General features: G+C 33.9%; 1 protein-coding gene across 6 annotated transcripts in view; it reads left to right on the forward strand.

The window, feature by feature from the left end:
* Window positions 1–25,515, forward strand: part of PCLO (piccolo presynaptic cytomatrix protein) — a 389,843-nt gene that overhangs the window by 260,384 nt on the left and 103,944 nt on the right. For 5 of the 6 annotated variants that reach the window (XM_072791350.1, XM_072791351.1, XM_072791353.1 and 2 more), the window contains exon 10: window positions 10,198–10,323. In XM_072791350.1, coding sequence (XP_072647451.1) covers window positions 10,198–10,323 — 126 coding nt within the window. Of the gene's footprint in view, window positions 1–10,197; window positions 10,324–18,958; window positions 19,048–25,515 lie in introns of all 6 variants that reach the window. The other variant, XM_072791356.1, reaches the window with a different exon arrangement.

The following is a 25,515-nucleotide window of genomic DNA, read 5'->3' on the forward strand; positions in this document are numbered from 1 at the left end:
GTCAGTTAAGCGGCAAACTTTTGATTTCAGCTCAGGTCATGATCTCAGGGTCCTGGGATCCTGCCCCATGTAGGGCTCTGCACTCCATGGGGAGTCTGCTTGAGATTCTCTCTCTCCATCTCCCTCTCCCTCTGCCCCATCTCCACTCACATGTGGGTGCACGTGCATGCTTTCTCTCGCTCAAATAAATAAATCTTAAAAAAACAACCTATAAAATGCAAGTCCTATTGAATCTCTTCTAAAACTCACAGCTTCTTCCTGGTAAATGTTAATCAAAGCTTGCATTCATTTTCTCAGTAACAAAGAAAGTATTGATTGTCAAAGCCAGTTCCACGTAAACATCATCATTTCTCCTGATGTCTGTCAGGTTGAATATTGCTTGCATAATTCTGTTCCTGCTAAGGAAGTGCTTTCCTTCTAACCGGAGGTTGGTTAGCCCATTTTTCTATGTACTCTTCATTAAATTAAATTAAAGGAATTAATGCTTGGTTTTGTGAGAAGAGGGTAAAGACATTCAAGATATTTAACATGTAGGAGAAGAGGATAGAGGGTAATGTTAACGTGAGATTTAAGGATGTAAATAATGTATGTGAATTGGCCATGGGTAAATGGACAATAAGAAATGAGATTCAATTAAAGGAGTAAGGGTTTATATTGATCTCCCAGAATATTTTCTTGACACTTAAAGTAAGGGGCAAAAGTATATGGAAAGAACAAGGATGTAGGAGTCATGAAAAACAAATGGACTCAAATCTTCACTTCTTTACATGCTGGACAACATAGAGAAGTTTCTAAATTTTCTTAGTCTCAGGTTCTTTGTCCTGAAATTATATGAATAATATGTAATGTAAGAAGTTGTAGAAATATTTTTTTAAGATTTTTAAACTTATTTATTTATTCATGAGAGACAGAGAGAGAGAGAGGCAGAGACACAGGAGAAGAAGCAGGCTCCATGCAGGGAGCCTGATGTGGGACTTGATCCTAGGTCTTCAGGATCATGCCCTGGGCCAAAGGTGGTGCTAAACCGCTGAGCCACTGGGCTGCCCTGTAGAAATATTTTTTAATGTAAAAAAAGTATAAGACTTTTATAAGAAGAAACTCTTGAAGTGTTACTAGGAGACCAGCTAGGAGATGCGTTGCTAGCCATTTATTTGGAACAAGAGTGTGGGTTTCACTCTAGCTTTGCCATTTTATTAGGTGTTGCCTTGAGCACTTAACTTCCACAAAGCCTCATTTCCGTCATGTATAAATAGAGAGGGCTTTTTTTTCTTTTTATTTTAACATCCAAAGAGGTAATGTAATTTTTAAGGCATTTTCTAAGAATAGAATAGAATAGAATAGAATAGAATAGAATAGAATAGAATAGAATATATTATTTTAATACCCTTATCACTGATACATTAGCCCTACAGGGAAAAATGGGTGTTGTAGTATTTATCTGTTCAGCATTCATGCAATTATGTATGGAGTGTTGCCTAGATGCTGTATGCTTGCTACATGTAATTATACCCGAATCCCTGCATTGCAGAAATGATACACAGAGCTCTTCCTCTGTTTTCGTGGGAGAAAAGATGATTTTTTTTTTTTGTGGCCTATCTTCCCTTTCTTTCATTCCTACCCTCTGTTGCTGCTCAGTCAATGCGGTAACTACTATAAATACAAATATGTTCCACAAATTTTGCTACCAAATAGTGTGTGTGTGTGTGTGTGTGTGTGTGTGTGTGTGTGTATATATATATATATATATATATATATATATATATATATATTGCACAGAAAACTCAGGATACAACTTTTATCTTTGTATTAATTTTCTATTGGTAATGTAACAAATTACCACAAAATTTGATGGCTTAAAACAGCATTGATTGAATATCTTACAGTTTTCTTGGGTCAAGAATCTAAGGCATTGTTTAACTGGGATCTCTGGTCAGGATCTCCCAGTGCTGCAGCCTATATGTTGGCTGGGCTGCGCTCTGTTCTGGACCTTGGGAATATCCTTCCAGGCTCCCATGATTATTGGCAGAATCCGTTTCCTCCCATTATGCAACTAGGCTCCCCGTGTTCTCCCTGGTTGTCAGCTGAGCCACTCTAAGTATCTAGAGGCTCCTCAGCATCTTGACCTGTTATTCTTTCTCCTAACCTCTCACACTTGGCAGATTCCCTTTTCAGGGCCAGCAGACAACTCTTCATCTTAGTTGGCTGAGACAATGTGGTCATGGCAGCGACTACCACCCTACCTTTGTGAGGCCCTCTTGGTTAGAACCAAGTCACAGGGTATCCCTGGGTGGCTGGGATCCCTGGGTGGCTCAGTGGTTTAGTGCCTGCCTTGGGCTCAGGGCGTGATCCTGGAGTCCTAGGATCGAGTCCTGCATCAGGCTCCCTGCATGGAGCCTGCTTCTCCCTCTGCCTTTGTCTCTGTCTCTCTCTCTGTGTATCTCATGAATAAATAAATACAATCTTTAAAAAAAAAAAAAAAAAGAACCAAATCACAGGATCTTCCTGCCTTCAAAGGGAGTTATTCTAGAAGGGATTCATTGAGAGTCACAATAGAATATGTCTGCCAAGGTCTACACTTATCTCCAGAAGTACAAAAGGAACACTTATTGCTAACTTTTGAATTATAATAGTTTTTGTCTTCTTACTTATCTGGCATTTATCTTTGAAAGCTTATCATAGCGTTACAGTAATATAAGCTTAAACTGTTTTGTTCCCACTGACAATATAGGGTTACTTGGTTGTCTCACAATATGACCATTTTATTATACATAGCAAATGACCCCACTTCCAGTCCTGGACTGTCATCATGAGATCAATATCTAAACAAGTATTAAGGCCATATCTATAAATTGACCCTAACTTCTAATTTTGTAACATCCAATTTCATATCAAAGAATTATTTTATTTTGAACCCTAAGTACTGCTAAATGAATGAAGTTTATTTTTAATTTCCATTTACAAAAGTACCCTGCAAAAAAAACAATAAATAAATAAATAAATAAATAAATAAATAAATAAATAATAAAAAATTCTAAAAAATGAAAGTACCCTGCATACCCCCTCAGATTTGGTCTTACAATTATAATTTTGCATTTGCCTTATATAAGCTAAAATTAAGAAAAAAAATCCATGTGTTATCAAATGAATGAAACATGATTTCCTGAGTATGACAGTCTGGGAAATTTTCTTGGTGGGAATTATTTCTGAACTATTTCAGGAGAACTAAATCCTATGCACCTTTAATAAAATTACTAGTATACAAAATATCTTTTATTTGAAAGATATTGTTCCAGCCAGAATGCCAGTGTCCTTTGATATCTATTTGTGAATTTTGCACATCTCCCTATATATACAATGTTTTATATACATATATATGTGTGTGTATATGTTTAGAAGATATATGTGTGTATATATATATATTATAATGTTTTATATGCCTAAGTACATATGTGTATATATATGAAAGATATGCGTATATACACACACATATATATGTGTGTATATATGTGTCTTTCTTCTTTCCCAAACCAGTGGCTGTTTCAGGCATATGACATCCACCCTGAGCCCACCCCTTTAGTATGGTAGTGAGTATGAATAGCCTTTTCATGCTTTGTGTAACATTTTTATCTTAGTCACATTATATTAGAAAAGACTAATGTGGACTTTTGTTCCTGGAAATGTGACAAAAAATATTCTCTTTGAATTCTTCATATACATAAAGGATATGTATTTAAAACTAGGAAAAACGGGGATGCCTGGGTGGCCCAGCAGTTTAGCGCCTGCCTTTGGCCCAGGTGCGTTCCTGGAGTCCCGGTATCCAGTCTTGCATCGGGCTCCCGGCATGAAGCCTGCTTCTCCCTCTGCCTGTGTCTCTGCCTCTCTCTCTCTCTCTCTCTCTCTCTGTCTGTCTATCATGAATAAATAAATAAATCTTAAAAAAAAAGAGTGAGAGAGTATCTTAGCAAAAAGGATGCTACAGAGCAATTAACTGGATTAGAAAAAGCTAATGTTCTAATTTGTATGCTGAGGTTAGAGTCAGATTAGATTTTGGTGTTAAAGTGATGTTTGCATTTTGGTTTTGTTGGAAGCAATCAAGTAGGGATTGCTATTAAGGCAGTTGATGTGTGCTGTTGTATTTGTAGGAATGTTTTTCTCATAAAAAGCAAAAATCAGTAAAAATAAAGAAAAATGGTGAAGTAATGAAATATTCTTTAGGTCTTTATGTTCTAGTATTGATAAATTAATTACTTGGATAAGACACAAAAGGGAAATTACTATGGGTTTTTAATATAAATTGGTATATTTTCCTAAATATTTATAACCTCAAAATTAGTAGGTGAAAGAATATAAAAATAAACTTTCACAGCCTCACTCAGGAGTATAATTAATGTGTAAACTATAAAAATAGATTTAATTGAACTATCCTTTGGTGACTTTTCTATTATCTTTAGTACTTCATTAGCATTAATATTTACATAGATAATCTTTCTTCTTCTTCAGCCCAAGGAACAACATGACTAAATTGCAATATATCATTATCCTGTGATAACTTCATTGTGAATAATAAACTCCATTGATTTAAAGACTACTGTTCATAAGATAAGCATGTTCACTGATAGAATTTGTTTTTCCTTAATGCTTAGATGTAGCATGTGATAGTATCAAAATGAACCAAGTATTTTAATTTTGTCTAAACTTAATGGTCTAATGGTAACATTATAAATATTCATATATTACTTTAAGAGGAAAATAAAAATATTTTTATAATACTTTAAAATACCAGAGCTTTTAATATAACATGTTAATAAACATATAAAATAAAAGTAGATCTAAGCTTTAAATTTAAATGGAAATATAAAGATTTTTCTTTAATATGCTCATGTTTATTTTATACACAGCTTATTTTATATAGTTTTTAATTTCAGCTTTATTGAGGTATAATGGACTTATAAATTTGTAAGATATTTAAAGTGTACACCATGGTGATTTGAGAAATGATCCCCCCCATATAGTTAATTAAAGCATCCATTACCTCATCTTTTGTGTGTGTGTGTGTGCATGCTCAAGAATATTTAACTTCCGTTCTCAGCAAATTTCACTTATAGAATACAGTGTTACAACTATAGTCACAATGTTTTATATTAGATCCTTAGACCTTTTCCATTCTATAGCTAAGTTTGTACCCTCTTACCAACCTCTCCCTATTTTCCCCACTCACAGGCCCTGGCCACCACTTTTCTACACTGTCTTTCTATGAGTGACTTTTTCTCTACACATATGTGATACCATGCAGTATTTGTCTTTCACTGTCTAGTTTATTTCACTGAGCATAATGCCCTCAGAGTCTATTCATGTTGTCCCAAATGGCAGGATTTCTCTCATTCTCTTGGCTGAATAACATTCCAGTGTGTGTGTGTGTGTGTGTGTGTGTGTGTGTGTGTATACCTTCATTATCCAGTTATCCATCAGCAAACACTTGAGTTGTTTCCATATCTTGGCTATTGTGAATAATGCTATAATGAACATGGTAGTGCAGATATCTCTTTGGATTACTGTTTCATTTCCTTTGGATAGATAACCACAACTGAAATTGTTGGGTCATAGGGTAGTTCTATTTTTAATTTTTTGAGGAAGCTCCATACAGTTTTCCATAGTGGCTATAACCAATTTACATTCCTACCAACAGTGCATCTGGGTTCCATTGTCTCCACATCTTTGTCAATACTTGTTATCTCCTGTATTTTTTTTATCTCCTGTATTTTTGATGCTGGCCATTTAACAGATGTATGTTAATATCTCATTTTGGTTTTGATTTGCATTTCCTTGATAATTAGTGATGTTGAGCACCTTTTCATGTACCTTTTGGCCATTTGTATGTCTTTTTGGAAGAGTGTCTATTTACTTTATTTATTTTCACTTTGTCTATGCATTGTTCTCCTAACCTCAGTGAACATCATTTTGACCATTATTTTGAACTTTTTATCAAACAACTTCTCTCCATTTTATTTGGGTCTTTTTCTGGAATTTTATCTTAGTCTCTTGTTTAGAACATATTCCTCTATTTCTTCAATTGTTTTGACTCTCTGTGTGTTTCTAAGCATTGTATAAAGCAGTCACCTCTCCTCACCTTGATGCAGTGGTTTCATGTAGGAGACAAAAATGATGATTCAGCCTGATGTGAGCTCTTGGTTGTCTCTCAAACCTTGGTGGTTATCCAAGCTGCCTTCTTTGTTCTTAATGGCCCCCAGTAGTTGAAGGTATGCCAAAACCAGTTTTTATGTGGTTTTTGTTTTTAGGGTTTTTTTTTTCATTGACCCAATAGGTAGGAGTCACTCTGCTAGATTCTAGATTTTTTTCAGAGAGATTTGCTCCACATGTAGCTGTAGATTTGGTGTGTCCATGGGATGAGAAGAATTCAGGAGCGTCCTATGTTGTCATCTTGGACTAGAACATTAAGAGTGACTACATAGGGATCCCTGGGTGGCGCAGCGGTTTGGCGCCTGCCTTTGGCCCAGGGCGCGATCCTGGAGACCCGGGATCGAATCCCACTTCGGGCTCCTGGCATGGAGCCTGCTTCTCCCTCTGCCTGTGTCTCTGCCTCTCTCTCTCTGTGTGTGACTATCGTAAATAAATAAAAATTAAAAAAAAAGATATATGTTTAAAAAAAAAAAAAGAGTGACTACATAATAGCATATTCACCACATAATTATAACATATAATATATGCCTTTTCACTCTTGAAAAAACTGGTATATTTAAATTGTAATCCTAAGATTATAAACATAATACTTTTTTTTAAACATTTTGCTACATCCATCACTGAATTTCTCTTTTCTTATAAATATTCCCTGCTTATTTTAAGAATTTCTGAAAGTTAGACTTTTCTGTAAGACTTCTTCAACCACATCTCTGCTTATATGTTGTGAAATTATTGTAACTTTTGACAATCTTTTATTAAAGCTTCTGTGTTCTCTTTGGTAACTACTGGTCTCTCTAACTTGCTGCACTGTTCATTTATGCAAAACTACTGTGTTTTCAAGGCATCTAACTAAAGAAACATTTTATTAATGTTTTTAGATAGATTGTAAACAGAGAGGCACAAGGTATTTATGTTGATAAAAATTTGTCAAAAGTTGAAAAACTTTTCAGTGATGTTCCACTTATCAGGGACCACTCAGAAGCATTTCAGTTAAAAATTAATATTGCTTCCTGAATTCACCAATTTTTTTATTGAATTGTGCAATTTAGATTTGAGCTGGTATGTTTTATTTTTATAGAAAGGTTTTTGTTAATTTTATCTGCATTTACATAAAATATCGAAGTGCAACTATAGAAATGAGAAATCAAAATGTCCAGATTTAAATAATTAGAAATCATATATATTAACTTATATTCATTATGTCCAAATTAGGATACATGTAACTACTGTAAAATAAACAAGGAAAACCTGTTATAGTTTCTGAGTGTTTTTTATTTTCTATCATTCTATTTTATCACAAATTTTCATATGCTACATTATTGTATACATGAGAAAACATAGCAGCAACCACACCACAGCATCAACCAGAGCAACAATAATGCTTGAAAATTTACAAATGCTTGAAATGGTTTCTTTATATATAAAATTTCATTTCTCTCACTGTTGTCATGACTGTACTTTATTTTCATTTTACCAAAGGTACTGAAGCTTATAACATGTATTTAGAAAGTGTTTTAGGTAATAGAATTCAGTAGCATGAGGCTGCATTTTATAAAAGTAAATGAGTATTTTGTTGTGCTACTTTATTTAAATGGATATAATTATAATTGCCTTATGCTGATCTCTTACCCTGTAGGGTTTTAAAGCTTACTCAGTCATCAAAAATCAAATGGTACTTAACTCTTAAGAAATTTTCATCTACAGAGTGAAACTATAGCAAAATCCTTAAAAATAGTCACTTATACCAACTAATAGAATTTAGAGTTCCACAACTACTCTTTTAGCTATACCTTTACAAGGTATAACAATTCTATTTATAGATTCTTAACATATGGCTATTCCATATATTGTGCCATATAACATATAGTGCTGAAATTGTTTTTCATGGGCTATATTTATCGTCTCTTTTTTAAGCTCAAGAAGAAATAATTAAAACCAAATGCCCTGAGCACTCTACTATATCCTACTGTGCTTTTCTATACTCTAGCATGATGACAAATTTTGGTGTGAGCCATGATCTTGAACATATGCCTATACACTCAGAAAATGTCATAAATCATCTTTTGGGATCTGAGACTGACCACATGTTAAAATTGATATGAATACACTAACCACGTTTGAAATTCAGTATCTATATTTTTATGAAAACTTTAACAAGTCGTAAATTACAGCTCTGAGTGATTCAGTCATGGAAAGTGAAATCAAATCTTTAAGAAACTACTTTTATTTTGTACAGATAGATTCCATGAAAAACCCTTTACTTATCACCATCTATTTTAAAATCCTCATTTTGAATTTTCTGAAATGTCCTTAGCCCACTAAAAAAGTAGCCTAAACTAATTGAATGAAAAGTGGCTAATAACTTTTCTTCATCTTCTACCCTTTATAAATGTATTTATCTAATGTCTTACTATAGAATTAGTCCTGATGACTCCTTAAAGCCTATTGTCTTAAGAACTCAACTGTTTCTTTGAAGACTTAGTTGAAACCAAGTCATATAGCAGATGATATTCTAAGTTATAAGTTAATGTGTATCATGAATTAATGTCCACTCATAGTGATAGAAATGGACCAAGAAACAGGTGACAGGAAAATTCCACAAGTGGGGACAGAGAAAGTTAGTATCTTATTCAACTCTGACCCCTTTATAACAGCAGGAAATATGAAACACACAGTGAATTTCTCTTGTTTTCTTTTTGTTTTGAGGCTAAATCTTCAGAATACTTACCCTGGAGGGAAAAAAAAAAAAAAACTAGAAAGGATGGCAAGTAGTGGAGAAGGAGAGAGAGAGGAAAGTGAGTAAAAACAAGGAAGGAAGGGAGGAAGAAAAGGAGAGAGAAAATTCATTTGGAACCACCTTATACCCTGGAATGATGCTTTACCAAAGTATATTAGATAAATGACAAAAGGATTCCATCATCCAGCATTACTGGTTGTTGAATGTTTAACTGTGTTGATGCTGACTACAGTGATTGTTTTTGAAGAGTAAAGTGGGAAGGGAACAGAATCTATGAGAACTGGCTTTTAGCATTCAGAGATTTCCAAAGAGTTGAAAATGGTACTTCAATTAGTGAATAGGAAGAATTTTAATTTAAAGAATAATTGTGTCTTCATTTAAGAAGAATTTTGCTTTCTTTTAGTACTTTTATTTTTAAATACTCTTGGAATTTGTAACAAAAAATATCTGTATACACACACACACACACACATATATATATACACACACACACACATTGTTAATTTTTAGCTGATTAAAAGAAAACATAAACTTAAAACATCAACAGTTCATTTCTATCTCAATTAGCTTTCACATAATAAATATTCTCCATCTTTTTCTCCATGTGGCTGCTTACAGAAAAATCTGTTCTTTGAAATAAAAAAGTTTTCTAAGTTGTTTATCAGTCAAGAATAATTTCATTGTACCTCACTTACAATAAGTGGCTTGTTAATGCACAATGTTAGTCAATGAGTTAAAGCTAAAAAGTTAATAATAACTCACTAATTATGATCATGTTTTCATTTTATTATTTGCAATCAATTATATATTTGGATTGTGTCTTCTTAATTTATGATAGCCATCACTACCTTTTTAAGTGAAATACTCCTCAATTTCATAAGTGAACTGTATACTCTGGAGTTTCTTATACTGGTAACATTGTACAATATTTTTTTTCATTATACAATATTTTTACAAAGTATCTGGTCAAAAGTGGACAAAGGTATTTGTATCATATCTTGGTGATATGGCTGAATTAAAAAAAAATTATTTTTTAATATCACATGATTCATCATAGATCCTACCAAAATCTCAAAGTATCATATTTCATATCAACTATTATAGAATTCATAATAATATCCTTCTGTTATTAGTGTCCAGACCTAATATTCATGTTGTAGATAGCTTTGGGTACCAGAGCCCACTTTTTGTGTACATTATAACTTGTGATAACTCTTGTCTTTTTAAATTATAACTAATAATTTGCTAATTTTTCAATGCAGGTAATGGATTAGGAATTAGAATTGTGGGTGGTAAAGAAATCCCTGGACATAATGGAGAGATTGGAGCCTATATTGCTAAAATTTTTCCTGGAGGAAGTGCAGAACAGACAGGGAAACTTATGGAAGGTAAGAATAAAGATTTCATAGTAAATTAAAATGAACATACTCAAATATAGTTTAATTTCATGTGCAAATTTTATTTTTATTTACTATCTAGGTAAACCTCTCTCTTTTTGGGTCATTATGAAATTTGGGTATAGTAATATGAAAGAAAATGTGTTCACAATTACATTATTTCATTTTCAATTGCATTGTCCTTTGGCTGTTGGTTTGCTATGGGATTATCCTGTTTAAGAAATACTAATTAGTCAATATTTTTACTGACTTGAGTAATATTATTTAAAAAACACTTTGGTTTTGGGATTAATTTTTTATGCATTCTAAGAAAAATTCTATTGAAATAACTGTAAAATACTAGATGATTCAGTATACATTAAAGGTAGGTCACCAAACTATGAACAGCCCACAGGCCAAATCTATCTGCTGCTTGTTTCTGTAAACAGTGTGTTATTGGAACACAGCAAAGATCATCAATATACATGTTGAACATGAGTGTTTCCTCACTATAATAACAGAACTGTATTCATGATAGTGACTAAATGGTCTATAAAGACCAAAATATGTACTCTGTGTACAGAAAATATTTGCCAACTTCTGTGCTAGGTTACTGTCTACTTTTAGAGACTATCCACCTTATTACATCAAAAGCATTTTAAAATAATGAACTTTACAGATGTATCTAAAGGGCCATAAAACATATATTTTATTATTTTCTTTCAAATGTTATAAAGTGCTTGATTCTCAAAATGTATAATGATTTTCACTTGTTAATTAAATGTCATTCACATTTTCCAAAATCTAACATATAGTTTGCAAGTTTTCAGTAATATTGCTTATGATGAATATTTTTAGCATAAAATAGCCTCAACATATTTTATTTTACTCAAAATACTTATTCAGAAGGTGTTTTTCTGTCATTTCATAATTTTATAAAATGTTGCCTGTTGCTTGACATTTTCAGTATGCTGAAATGATTCACTGTCATTTTCTTAAATGTACTGGAACCTACCAAAAAATCCCTTGGATATTTTGATAGACTATTAGAATAAACTTGAAACATTATTTACCCATCACAGTGTTCTTTCTACTGGAGCCAGCTTGTGCCAGTTTACTAAGATATGCTCTTCCCAACTTCACATTCAGTGATATCCCATTGATGGCTTGAATTGGTCATGGTGGGAGTATTTACAAACTGGAAATAGATAAATGTGATAAATTAGGCCTGTTTTGTTCATTTGGTTGTTAGTATTCAGAATGCCAGTTTACCAGGTCATTACTTAATATGTAACTGAAAGTAATTATTAAAAATAGTCTAATGTCATGCAGAAAACAGAAAAGAAGAAGAATTAGCCAAACAACTAAAAGAAGGTAAAGATTGTATGAAGATATCACAATAATGACCAAAATACTGAGTCGGTATGAAGTTTTTATGACTATAATCCTGTCATGCCTAATGCTGGTCTTTTGGAGACTAATTATAGAAATTAAGACTTTTTTTTTAATTGAGATCATTTTTAAGAATGGGAGTGATATCACTTTTATACAGCATACTCCAGCTAGAAATGTATGTAGTGTTTTTATTTTAAAATAAAAATTGCAGCAACTGTTTGTGTTCAAGTTTTGCAAAAATACTTGAACAAAGACATCCCTCTCTTTGTTTACACCGTGGATAAATGCAGCAAGGCTTGCTAATCTTCCAGAGGTTATTCAAGAGGGACATAGAAAAGCAAAAGAATTTGAGAAGATGACTCAATCACTACGATTATTTCGGGAAGTTTCCCTGGCTAGTGAAAGGTCAACTGTAGAAGCTGAAGCTGTCCCTAAGTTGCTGACTTTGATTAAGGAATTATAGACTACATTGGAAGCTTTGAGTTGACTTTGGACAAAGGTGGTAAATTCAGACAACATTATGATCTAATAAACTTTATTTAAAAAAAAATCAGGATGATATGAGAGACAATTTCAGTGAAGCATACTGTGATGAAATGATATTCTTTTTACTTGGTAGCCTCCGTGGTCCTTTATAAGCTCATAAATTTAAAATTTAAAAATAGATATAATGCAAACCAATTCAAGAGAGAAAATTGAAGTGAACTTAAGTTTTATAAGCTTAGACTGCCACGAAGGTTCTCCTCCTTTTTGGAAGTAGTAATCCTGCAGTTTATCTAATTGGTTTGAGTGAGAAATCATTAAAAGCTACATGCATATTATGTAAGATTCTATTTTAATTAACTATTTTTTTTAGTGATACTCCCAAAGATTTGCCTAAGTGCCAAACCAGGACTGAGCACAGATCCTCTAGTTGGAGTCGAGTTCTTGTATAATGCACACCCGTGATTAGTTATGTATGATTTCCAGCTTTGCTTTATGTACTCTGGTCTTTGATAATAGATTCATTGTATTGTCTTGGTTCAGTATTTAGATCCTGTTTTTGAAACATTAAATATTTTTAGGAGTTACTTTAACATATAAGCCATCCTCAAGGTTCTGTGCCACATGCCAGAATGATAAGAGTTCATTCCTTTATTTCCAAAGATGAACTGACTAGCAGGCCATCAGTCTAAATGGGAATCCACAAAGATTCACCTTGTTTGGTATATTTTCAGGATATATATTTTTATGTATATAACTTATATTTACATAGTTTTTGTTTTAACTGTAAATGTGCTTTATTCATACATGGTATCCTTCGAGCCCTCACCTTCAATCTATGATAGATTATTATTATAAAATTTCAGAGCAGTAGATGATTGGTTAAGACACAACTCTGATTTTGATGCCTGAGGTAAGGCATCACTATAACGATACACTATATACTATACAATGCACTATTACAATATGCTACAAGTGTATATATCACTGGAGTCTTGTGGATTTTTTTATATTTAAATTTTTTTCATTATCCTAAAATTTTATTTATTGAAGGCAATAATGATAGTTAATTCTTTCTAGTTTGAAATTAATTCTTTCCTAAAGAAAAGTTATATGTATGTGAATAGATAGATAAAATATGTGTTTATGTGTATGTAATTGTATTTCTCCAACTGTAGAGTGAATTCTAGGTAGACTTAGGAATTAATTTGATGTCTTACAAGTGTATCTTTCTGAAGACAAAAGTGTATACACTGAGCTTTTATGATTTAAAATAGTCTTCCAGGTAATTTAAAACATGAATGACATTTGGTTCACCATGGAATTCTTAGACTATTTTTTCCCCAATCCACACAGTGAAGCTCTTGTTAAAAAAACAACAAAACAAAACAAAACAAAAAAACAGGTTGCATTTATCATCAGTGTCTGTCGTACTACACTCTTGCAGCACTCAGTGGCATGGATTCTACTGTGTTGACTTTTGGAAGAACAAGAGTATTTTCAGGTTTCTTCTAGCTTTTTGTTCTCTAAATTGTGCAATTAAAACATACTGACCAATCATGTTGGTTTTCCAATGCTCATAAGCCAAGTACTGACTTAAGTAACTAACATTAAATGGAAGGGAAACAGTTCCCACTGTCTTCCTGAGTACACTGAGCTGGTTATTTATTAAAAGAAGATTTTTATTCAATGTTTTTTGAAAAATCTTTCTGAACAAGGTTGTCTATCTTGTTAAATAATGTAGGAAAATGATGTGTTTCAGAGTACTCATAATTAGCAATAATTATTACTGCAGAATCATTAGGCTATTCTCAAGAAATTTGTTTTTAAATACAAATATAGCCTTGTACCATCCTCTGAAGTTAAAAAAGCAGTTAGGGAACATTGTATTAATCGAAATCTCCTGAGCAAATCTTTTAGTTTTACAAAATTCTGTAATGATCCTCTGAAAGAATGTACACAGTCAGATGTTTGAGGGAATCTAATCTTCCAAAATCTTAAAATTTATTTCTCTGCAACATTAATAAACATTCTTAAACAAATACTGGACCAAGAATGATCTTTTGCCACTTATTCTTCCTTTTAATGTATAAGGTCAGTTTTCTGTTGAAGGAAAAAAAAAAAGACAAAACATCTGGGAAACTAAATTCCAAATCTAAGTTTCTGAAGTGTTTATTTGTTGCTATTTGCTTTAGGATTAAAATTTTAAACAATTTTAGATCAACAGCGTTGTGGTTGTCTAATGCTCATCAATATTGGGGCCTTAAGTGGTATATACTATCTCTCATTTTTCTCCTTTGATACTGGTATTTCTCTTTGAGCTAATCTGAGCATCTAAAAGTACACTTGAATATGTGGACTTTGAATGCGTATTTAAAACTTGTCACTTCCATTTAAAATTTTTTATTTTTAGTGAAATGATTATAAACCTTATTTATAGTACAATATCAGTACCAGGTGTAATATAATCAGCACCTTACCTAGTAGTCTCAAAAAACTAGATGCTTCCTCTGTAATGAACTCTCTTTTCTCTGCTTTACCTAGTGAAACCTATTCAATATGGTTACAATTTTAGGAAGTTTTGAATTCATGACATGCTTTAAAAAATTTTCCTTAAAAATAACTCTTTATGTGTTGTTCTCAGATAAGAGTTCCAGCTGTCTCCAAATTTGGGGAGTCCATAATTACTCATATCTCATGGCAAGCAAAGACCACATTTTGTTTTGTTTTTTCAATCTGATAAAGACCAGGGTTAATTCTCTATGTTCCATCCATCTGTGTATGTATCAGTTGTGCATGGATCTATTGTGTCCTTTAACAATGGCTTTTTTCCCTACATACCCAGTGCCCAACAGTGTCAAATAAAACAAGATTTCAAATAATATGTATAGAAATGTCAAAGAATTAATTTTTGATTATAAATTTTGTATACTTATTAACATGTTACAGGATTTTGTGAAGCAAATAATAATACAAGGGGTCAGACTCTACTATTTGTAAAGAACCATGAACATTTAAGACAGCATGTATATTTGGTTAATTACTATTTTTGATTACCTTTTCAGAAAAAAATGTACAAAATAGAAAACATTTCCTCTGGGCACACGTTCTTACAACTTTGAGCTTACTGCTCATAAATTTACATAAATATACTCTAGGTTTCTTGTTCTTTGTTTTTTGGGGAGTTTTTTTGGTTTGTTTTTTGAAGAATTGACTTGTTACTGATATAGAAAAAAAAAACAACCCTCATATCTGAAAAATGCAGCACAGTTCTTTGTGCAGTGGCAGAGTATAAGGAGAGAATTTTCGTCTGGCAGTTCTCTAGCCCAAAAGCATTGTTTGCTTTGTGATTGAAGGAGGGTGAAGGGCACAAAACAGAGGAGTTTTAAATTAGAAGTTAAAATCTCAACTCAAAATAGCAAGTGCTCTGTGGAAATGTTTGCTGCCTTACACGTTTGATTTATTTGCACTTAAATGGTGAGTGTGTTTTGCTCTCGAACTTGTGAATTTTACTAAAACAACTCAGTAGTTGAACGTCTCCATTACACAGTAACCACAAAAAGTCAGGGTTTGGTGTTCACTGACTCATTAAGAGTGAACATATTTTTTCTTAGTTTGAGCCCTCTCCCCAATCAGGACAATTGCCTTTGAAGACTCACACAGCTTATTGACACTTCACCTCCTCATCTGTTGAGATGCCCAGCTCAGCATCCCTTCTGTTCCACCTTCCTTGATGGGAGTGGGGCTGCGGGAGCTTCTAAGACCTTCATGGTTTGACATACACAGCTTAATACTTCCTGGGCTGACCTGTAATTTTGATTACAAATGTCTGAGTGTACAAAACACTATAGAGAATAATATGGCAGATAGCCACGTACCCACCATACTTACTACATCGACCTTTTGCCGTATTTGTCTTATATTTTAGGGGAAAGGGATGCATATAAGTCAATTAAACCCTCCTATAGTCACCTCTCTTAGACTTCTCATACTGTCCCTGGATAAATTACTAGACATTATTTGAGTTCACTCTTTTCCTTGCTTCCATTCATAGTTTTATGTATGTATTCTTAAACTCTTCATAAATTCTGATATTTTCTATAAATGATATCTTCATGTATTTTTGCAACCTCTCTTAGTCACATCAAGTTCATACAATTTATCCAAAATGATACATGTGGCCCTAGTTCATTTATTTTCACTATAGGGAGAATTATATTATTGTACATCTCTATTGTAGATTAGTTTAAGCACTCTCTGGTTACTTAAGTTATTTATGAAGTTTTTTTAAAAAACTATTTCAAGCAATGCTGTAATTAATTTTTTTAAGTAGTCGTCTTGTACACACTTGGAGGAGTTTCTTCTACAAGTTAAATTTCTGCACATATATATATATGTATATGTATATGTATACATATATATGTCTGTCTATATATACATATATATCTATATATATCTATCTCTCTCTCTCTATATATATATATATAGAGAGAGAGAGAGAGATAGAAAGAAAGAGAAAATACTAGAAAGATAGATGATAGGTAGATAGATAGATATCTGGTTAAATAATGCAGGGGATGTTATGTGGCTTTTTCTACAATAGTCAATTTTTCTGAATTGCTGTCCAAAGTGTTATACTGTTTTTACATTTGTGAATAGTAAATGTTTCTTTACATCTTTGGTCCTCTTTCTCTAAATTTCCTTTTCCAGATGTATTGTGGGATGGTGTGTGTTTTGTTTACTTTGCCTTCAGTAATGTTCAGTATGATAATGTTTTATTCATCTTATTAGCTCCTGGGTTTTTCTCATCTGCAATTTGCCTATTCTTTTGCTTATTCTTTAATTGGATTACTTTGTGTATTTTCAAATTGAATTTGAAGGAATCTTTATATATTCTGGTAATCCTTTGTCATGTAAGTAGGCTGTAGATGTCTTCGCCTGCTATGTAGCTTGTATTTTGTATGTCTTTTTTTTGTTTTTACAGAAGTTGAAATTTTAATATGGTCAAGTTTATCATTTTGTTTCTGTTAAGTTTTATAAATGTTCTGTATTGTTTAGGAAATTGTCCTTGCCCAAGAGTCTTAAAATATTGCTCCATGTTTTCTTCTAAACATTGTAAAATTTTTCCCACTTTACACATAATGTCCTTATACACATAGAAGTAAGTTGTTTTAATCTATCTGTGGTCTGAGTAGAAACTAGGTTTTTCCCCCCTCAATAAAGACAATCAGTTGTCTGTGAACTATTTATTGAATAGTGTATCATTGCTCCCACTGATCTATAATGCTCCATCAGTCAGATATTGAATTTTTTTAATACATGTGTGGGTCTTTTATGACATCTTTGTTCTAGTCTACTGGCCTGTTTTGTATCCCAACATCATTGTCAGACTGTTTTAACTCTGATATCTTTATATTAAGTCCTGACATGTTGTAGGTGCCATATTGCTGTTCTTCACAAGCCTCTTGGGACAACTCTTGACCTATGACCTTTTATATACATTCCTAAATCTTCTTATCAACTTTCAGAAAAATCTTTGTTGAAATCTGGTAGTAAAAAAAGAAAAAAAGAAAGAAAAGAAATAAATCTGGTCGTGATTGTATTGAAGGAATAAATTAACTTGGAAAAAATATCTTTTTATACTGAGTCATGTCTTTTTGAGTCTTAAATGTGTTCACAATACTGGACTCTTGTTTTTCCTAGAGGTTTAATCATCGTATTCTGAATCCCTACAGTAAAATAAGTTAAGACAGTAAAAAAATTAACACATAGCAGTTGTTAAACTTAATAACAATTTTGCGTCATTTTACATCTACTTATAGTAAGATTCTATCCCCAGAAAAGGCAGAGTAAGAAATGTAAATAAAATCAAATATTATTTAGGAGATATAATGGGCCAAATATAATCCTTAATGTGAATATCATTGGTTCTGAGTTTCATTTAATCACTGAAGTTCTCGAACTCATTCTCCAATTTTTTTTAGTATTGTATATCATAATTGTGAAATACATTACTGATATGATACTTTTAAAATTTCAACAATTTCCATAAAAGAACATTAAATCCATAAGAACTGAACATCTTCTAGTCAATGAACCAAAACAATCATTTAGTTTTGAAGATAACTTGTATCTCTATTATTATTATTGATGATTAAATCACACTTGTTTGGAAGATTTTTAGAAAGCCATTTGGAGCCAAGATAAGTATTAAGATCTAAATGTAGCTTCAAGAACCTTTGAAAGAATCAGCAGAGACATAGAATAGAAGAGCAAAGTTTAAAACCAACCATGTCCACTGCTTGCTTTTGGATTTAGCCAGGGCTATATGAAAATTAGCTTCTCCCAGGTCATTACACCTGTTTTTTCATCCACATGTTATTCTGTGAGGAAATATGCATATGGCATCAATTCTAATTCATGGATATTGTTAAATTCTTAGTTTCTAGTTGTTTCAATATAGGCGATATTGATCCAGCTAGCCAGCTTTTTGTAGAGATGAGTTGACAGGGTTTCTGGCGAGAAAATGCTGTTGGATTTATGGTTGACTATCCATAATTGGTATGAAGGTGAGGCTAGCTGTTTTTGGAGTGGCGGTTTTGATGTTTGAAGTTGGCCTCTGGAAATCCTTGTTAGGAAGAAGACTATGGCAGGAGAGTTAATTCCAGTAGTAATTGCTAGAAGACACACTCCTGTGTAACTTAAGGGAGAATGTTCCTAGGCAAGAAAGTCTCTATTTCTGCTTATGCTTTTTTGGCATATGTTACAGATGGCATGGCAGTGATCAAGGTTGGAGATCAAGAAACACACCACACAGATGAGTGAGCTTCCTTGTTCTTGTTCCAGGGGGATTACCAGGTACGGATTGGTCATTAGCATGAGATTTCTCAAAATTCCTGCAAGCTGGTGTGTCAGGTACACATGACAAAAGATCCCATTTCATGTTAATACAAAGATTTTCTAATAAATATTTAGGAATCTTTCCTATGGAAAGAAAAAGAAGAAATTTTGGGGACCTGGACTGGTAGGTTGTAATATATTACTTTTAGGATGCACTGATATCTTACTTACCTTGTCAGGATATTGATGATTAGCTATGTTGCCAGGACAAAGAAATATATCTATCTGTTTTATCCATTTATTTTAGAATTAATCACAGGAAAATTGTGTTTGAGTCATAATATTTCTGATAGGGACATCAAGAAACCTAAATAATTTCGCTGTTTTATACACTTTTTTAAGTGTAATAATCCACACCCTAATTTGATTCCCTTTATTACTAAGGGTAGCATATCTTGAAATATCTCTGTATGTTCAAGTGATTCTGCTTCTTGATAAACAATTGTTTCTATACGTAAATTTCTGGATTTGTCTAGTCAATACACTTTAAAAGTCTACAATTTAGTGTGTGTGTGAATTGGAGTGGCTATTTTGGAAGCAAGGATGCTGAACCGTCTTTAATATTCATACTAGGCCTTCAGCCCTCCCATGCTTTAGCATGTCCTATATGCACAGAGAATGTTTTTAAAGTCAGACAGAGGGGATCCCTGGGTGGCTCAGCAGTTTGGCGCCTGCCTTTGGCCCAGGGCGCGATCCTGGAATCCCAGGATCGAGTCCCGCGTCAGGCTCCTGGCATGGAGCCTGCTTCTGCCTCTGCCTGTGTCTCTGCCTCTCTCTCTCTATGTCTATCATAAATAAATAAATAAATAAATAAATAAATAAATAAATAAATAAATAAATAATAAAAAATAAAGTCAGACAGATCAGGATTTAAACTCAGCTGTTGTACTTAACTGCCTGGATACATCGTTTTGCTTTTAGTACCTTGGTGTTCTCAGCAGGAAAATTGAGATAATAATGGTCAGATTTAGAAATAATGTACTAGAAACATTTAAATACAGTGTTTGGCATAGCAGTTTTATATATGTGGCAAAAAGATCATGTTTCCTTTCACTTTGGAGATCTTTGATGGTGAGAAGAACCTTTGCCCTATTAAGCTTGAATTCTGTATCCCTTACACATGTCCCTTATAAATGTACATACATGCTTAGCTAATTGACCATGATCAGCTCTGATCTCCGAAGTGCAGGGACATAGGATATTTCTAATTAACAAAGCACCAAAGTTGAGTCAGAACACAGGAACTAAAAGCCTTCTTCATGATTTTAGTCAAGTTACTTATGTTCTCTGAGTCTCCTTTTATCTCATCTGTACAATTGAGAGGTTTTAAGACCTACCTCACAGGAATGAAAGAAACCGATATGTTTTATGTGCTTTGTTAACTATAAAGCACTAGACTCGCCATAGAAGTTATTTTGTTAAGGACAGATAAAATTATTTTCGTAGATGACAATGAATCTTACAAGGTTCAGGCTTCCTATAAGAGATCACTGAACTGTTAGAGCTGTCTGCTATAATGGAATATTATTTCAGTTAACAGGCCTGAATAAATTAAAAACAAACACCTTAATGCCTGAAGTGATTAAGCCATTTCTCATTTTAACTGTAAAACCAAAGTTTTGACTAATCTTTAAAAGGCTTCTAAATTTTATCCCTCATCAACAATATGTTAATCAGTAAACCTCATATCTGATTAAAATCTATGGATGCAAATGCAATGAATATCTGTTCCTGTACCTTTCATGGTGTGTTAGTCACTGAAAACACATCTTGTTAGTGAGCAGAACTGTAGTGTACGTGTCAGATATCTGGCTCTCAGTGTCTGGACTCATCTTTCTCATCAACTCCTTTTGTGTGGGACTTCTGACAAATCATAGAAGCCCACTGGATCTTGTGCATTAAATGTACAGGCTCCTCCGCTAGGCCCTTCAATAATTCATACTTAAGAGACACTTTACCTGTTGAAGAGATGTCAGGGAGAGAGTGAGAAGAAACATGGTTAAAGGTTTGGAATAAGAAGGTGAAACAGTAGCATGTGAGCCATGATGAGCTGATTAAGTTGGATAAAATGAAAATTCAAGCACCAGCATTAAGAATGTGAGGGTGATTACCTGGGACGAAAAGAGAAATGAGATCAGAATGGAGAAATTATGACACTAGTGAAAGTAAGTCTCAGGGCTCTTCCCTCACTATACAAAGCTCCCTACAAATCTTCAGGACGTTCTGAGGAACAGGTGATGTTTATGGCATTTGTGGCCTTTTCAGCATTTGTAATTTGTTGTGTTTTCCATTGTCCTTTTAGCAAATATCCACTTTGTATCTATCATGGTATCCATAACTTTATATTTTTCCTTTAAACTGTACAAGCTTCAGGCCCTGCAAACTGGAATTCATCCTTGCATGAGATGTTTCTAAACGGGAAGGACACTGAAGTGCTTACTGCAGTGTTGTAAGAACATACTGGGGTGCTATGGTAATATACTGAAAAGTTAGATGGAGGCAAAAGGCAGGGATTTGAAGGAAAGGCTGTTGTGAAGGAGTGGAGGTGATACTATTAGGAATACCAGAAGTAATGAAGAATGTGTATGGGTTACAGCATGTACTCCGTAACTACTCTATACAGGTCTATCCTAGAATGCTGACCCTGCTTCGAAGGTGCCTACAGTCTAGAAGCAGTGGATAGAAAGTACTCGCTGTGGAGGTCATGTTTGATGGAGGTCAAAATGGATAAAAATATAAAATAAATCTGAAGAACTAGAAGATACCTTTAAGGGAAAAAAAGCCATTTCTTTAATGACTTTTTGGGGGTACTTTATGTTTTAGTTGCAATAAGAGAAATATTGAGAATACACTGGTTTAGTCCACATGTCTTAGAACCGGTACAGTTTGGGCACCTGGGTGGTTCAAGGGTTGAGCATCTCTCTTTTGCTCAGGTCACAGTCCTGGGGGCCTGAGTTCAAGCCACGCTCTCCTATGGGGAGCCTGCTTCTCCCTCTGCCTATGTCTCTGCCTCTCTGTGTCTCTCATGAATAAAAAATAAGATCTTTTTTTAAAAAAGAAAGAGCCAGTACAGTAACTAAGTGGAACTTACAAATATAATTCCATACAAAAGAATCCCAGATAACCTTCAGGTAATTTCTAACAGCAGATTGTAAACTTCTCAAGGCAAGAAACTGTCCAAGAACTGAAACAGATCTTTCCAGGCTTTCATTTATTTCATTTGTTATTTTTTAAAACTAGCTCAACAGAGTTTCAGCGTTCTGCTGTGTTCCAGATAGAGTGATGAGTGTCGACTCAGAAAGAATATTCTGTGGGAATGCAAGGTTTCTTTCTTTCTTTTTTTTTTTTTAATGCAAGTTTTCATGTCAGCACTCAAGGAATTCAGATTAAAGGCTTTTCATAAGTATTGGAAGCTACAGTGAGCACTGGAAGAAAATAAGATTTCTCTCTTAAGCTACTTTTGTTTTTTACTCTCTGCTCTTTCTTAGATCCTCATCATTGTCATTTATGGTGCTGGAGTCTGCTGAGGTCTATGAGTAATCCATTTACATATATATATATAATATATATAATATATCATGCTATATAAAGTAATCTCTCTTGTCCCCTTGGGGACATAAGTGAAGAAACATGGACTGTACATTTTAGTAGGCAAGACAGAAAATGGCAAAGTTATAAGTACCTTTTAAAAATGGTAATATGTGCTAAGGAGAGAAACACAACAGGGAGCATAGATATGCATACAGGAGGGTGAGGTTGCAAATTTAGAGAGGGTGTTCATGGAAGACCTCACCAAGAAGGCCGAAACTGAGTAAAGCCTCCAAGGAAAGGAAAGAGCGAGTCAGAAGTTATCAGTATTACAGCAGACAAATAAAAAGGGCAAAGGCCCAGAGCAAGGTCATGCCTGGTATGTGCCAGGAACAGTAAGACAGCAAGGAGCCCACTGTGGCTGGAGCTAGTGAGCATGTGAGAGAGGACCGCAGAAGTTCCAGACAAAGTAGTCACAGAGATAGAATCTTGTGGGCCATTGCAAGGACTTCAGCTTCTACTCCTTCAGGATGAGAAGCCCATGGGCCATTATAAGGACTTTAGCTTCTATTTGTGGGGGATGAGAAGACCAAAAGCAGAATGACATTTAAATAGGAATACTCTATTTTCTGTCTCTGTCTCTCTCTCTAAGTAAAGAAATAAATCATTATTTAAAAAGGGGAGGGGTGGATACTTGGGCTGCAGTTGAGCATCTGTCTCTTAGTTTCTGGGCAGGTTATGATCTCAAGGCTTCAAGATAGAGCCCCGTGTCAGGCTCCATGGTTGGCAGCAATCTGTTGGAGAGTCTCTCCCTCTTCCTCTGCCCCTCCCCCCCACTTATGTGGGCATACTCTACCTCTCTCTCTCTCTCTCTCTCTCTCTCCCTCCAAATACATAAATAAATAAATCTTTAAAAAATTTTTAAATAAAATAAATAGGAACACTCTGAATGCTGTAACTAGAATAGTTTGAAGGAGTGAAGCAAAGAAAGAGAATAGTTAGGAAACTAAAGAAATAGTTCCAGGCGTGCCATGTGGCTGTTCAGACCAAGGTGGAAATAGGGACATAATGATAAATTATTACATTGTGTGTATGTTTACGTACACACATACACAACATGTGTGTTAAATTTCAGCTCAGTGAAAGGACCTCAATGTGTTCATTCATTTGTTGCCATTCACAGTATTCAGAATCAGTAAGCCTAAAGTCACCCCACCACATTTTAAAACATAAATCCTTGCATGCCATGCCAGTCCTACAGAGTGAAACCCTAACTTGCCAAAAGTGGGAGGGCCACAGGGGAAGAAAGGTGTAGGGTCATCTCTAAACTGTGCAGTGTTTAAAATAACAATTTGATTATTGCAAGCCTTTTCTCTTATGTCTTATGTTATCAAATGAATTGAGTCCAAGCTCATTATAACCTACGAGGCCTGTGGTGGGCAACACTGACCTGTTGGAACTCATGGTGGCCCATCCTCACTCCCATTTCTCAGCTTCCTACCCACCAGCCCCAGCAGAGCTCTCTAGACCTGGAGCCAGAGTTTTGTTTACCTTCCTTGATGCTGCTGCTCCTCACTGGAAGCAATCCTGTCCAGAATCATAACTGATTGACATTAGTAACCCAGAATCTAGTCCCCTCGATCCTCTCTCAGACACAAACTAAATGCCTGTCGACTTGATGTGGCAAGTTTTATCATGTTCACGTATTTTGATTTTGCATTAATTCTAAAATATTAACTATAAAAATACTCAAGATTTTATAATTTGGTTCTGTGTATTTTAAACAGAGAAGAAGCCAGTATTTCTGAACTTAGATGAGGAATCAGGAGAGCTAGCTTTTGGAACTACCACTAAATATAATTTCTAAAGCTGAACTTTCTCATCTGTAAAAGTAGGGATACGTTACACTTACCCTACCTATTTTACTGGAATGCCATGAAGAGAAAATGAGAAAAAGTAGGCAAAATAATTTTGTTAAACAAAAAGAAGAAAAAAGTCCCATATTGATGCTATTAACACAAATGAAATAGGTCTAATTTTACTTATTTTATTCAAAAGGACTTCTTATAATTAGCTGGTATATGTATGAAAGCTTTTATAATTCTTACATATTACCATTAGTCTCTACATGAATTTTAGAGAGCTGGAGGGAAAACAGTTGAGTTTTGTTTTACATCAGTTGGTCGTTATTGATGTTAAACTGTTGTCTTCTGGGGTGCCTGGTCATCTGTCCTGAAGTTTGGCTCAGGTCATGACCCCTGGGTGTGTGATCCAGCCTCTGGGAAATCAGCTGAGGATCCTTCCTCGGCCCCCACCTTCCACCCCTCTCCCCCTCCCTCCCTGCCTGCAGCGCCTGTGTGCCCGAGCCTGCTCACTCTCAAATAAATCAAATAAAATATATTTTTTAAATGTCTTCTTAGGCAATTCTTGTTTCTCAATGGAAAAAATCAGCTATTGTAATATGTTGCATATTATATACATATATTAATTTCATTTTACATATTAAAAGTGATTTAGAACTGCTGAAATGAAATTCTGCCGTCAAATTATATTTGTTATTTATTGAACATCTATCAACCTGATGTAAATTATTTGCTAATTTGATATGTAAAATATAGAATATTAGTACTTTCTTGAAGCAACTTAACACCTAATTCATTTTATTTCTTTAAGATTCTCTCAGGTTAATAAAATGGTTATTGATTTTTCTTTTATTGTTTGGAATGTCTTCTTTATTTTACTTAGATTCTTTAGCTCCTCAAATGATGAAAGAATTTATACATTAAAAGTTCACCATTTTAATTTTGATTATACCATTCATAACAATGATATACTATCTTTGGCTCAAAAATAAGCAAAACATTCTTGTAATATTGTAACACATTATAATATTTCTAC

This window comes from Canis lupus, chromosome 21 (genome assembly GCF_048164855.1).
Source record: "Canis lupus baileyi chromosome 21, mCanLup2.hap1, whole genome shotgun sequence".
Classification (NCBI taxonomy): domain Eukaryota; kingdom Metazoa; phylum Chordata; class Mammalia; order Carnivora; family Canidae; genus Canis; species Canis lupus.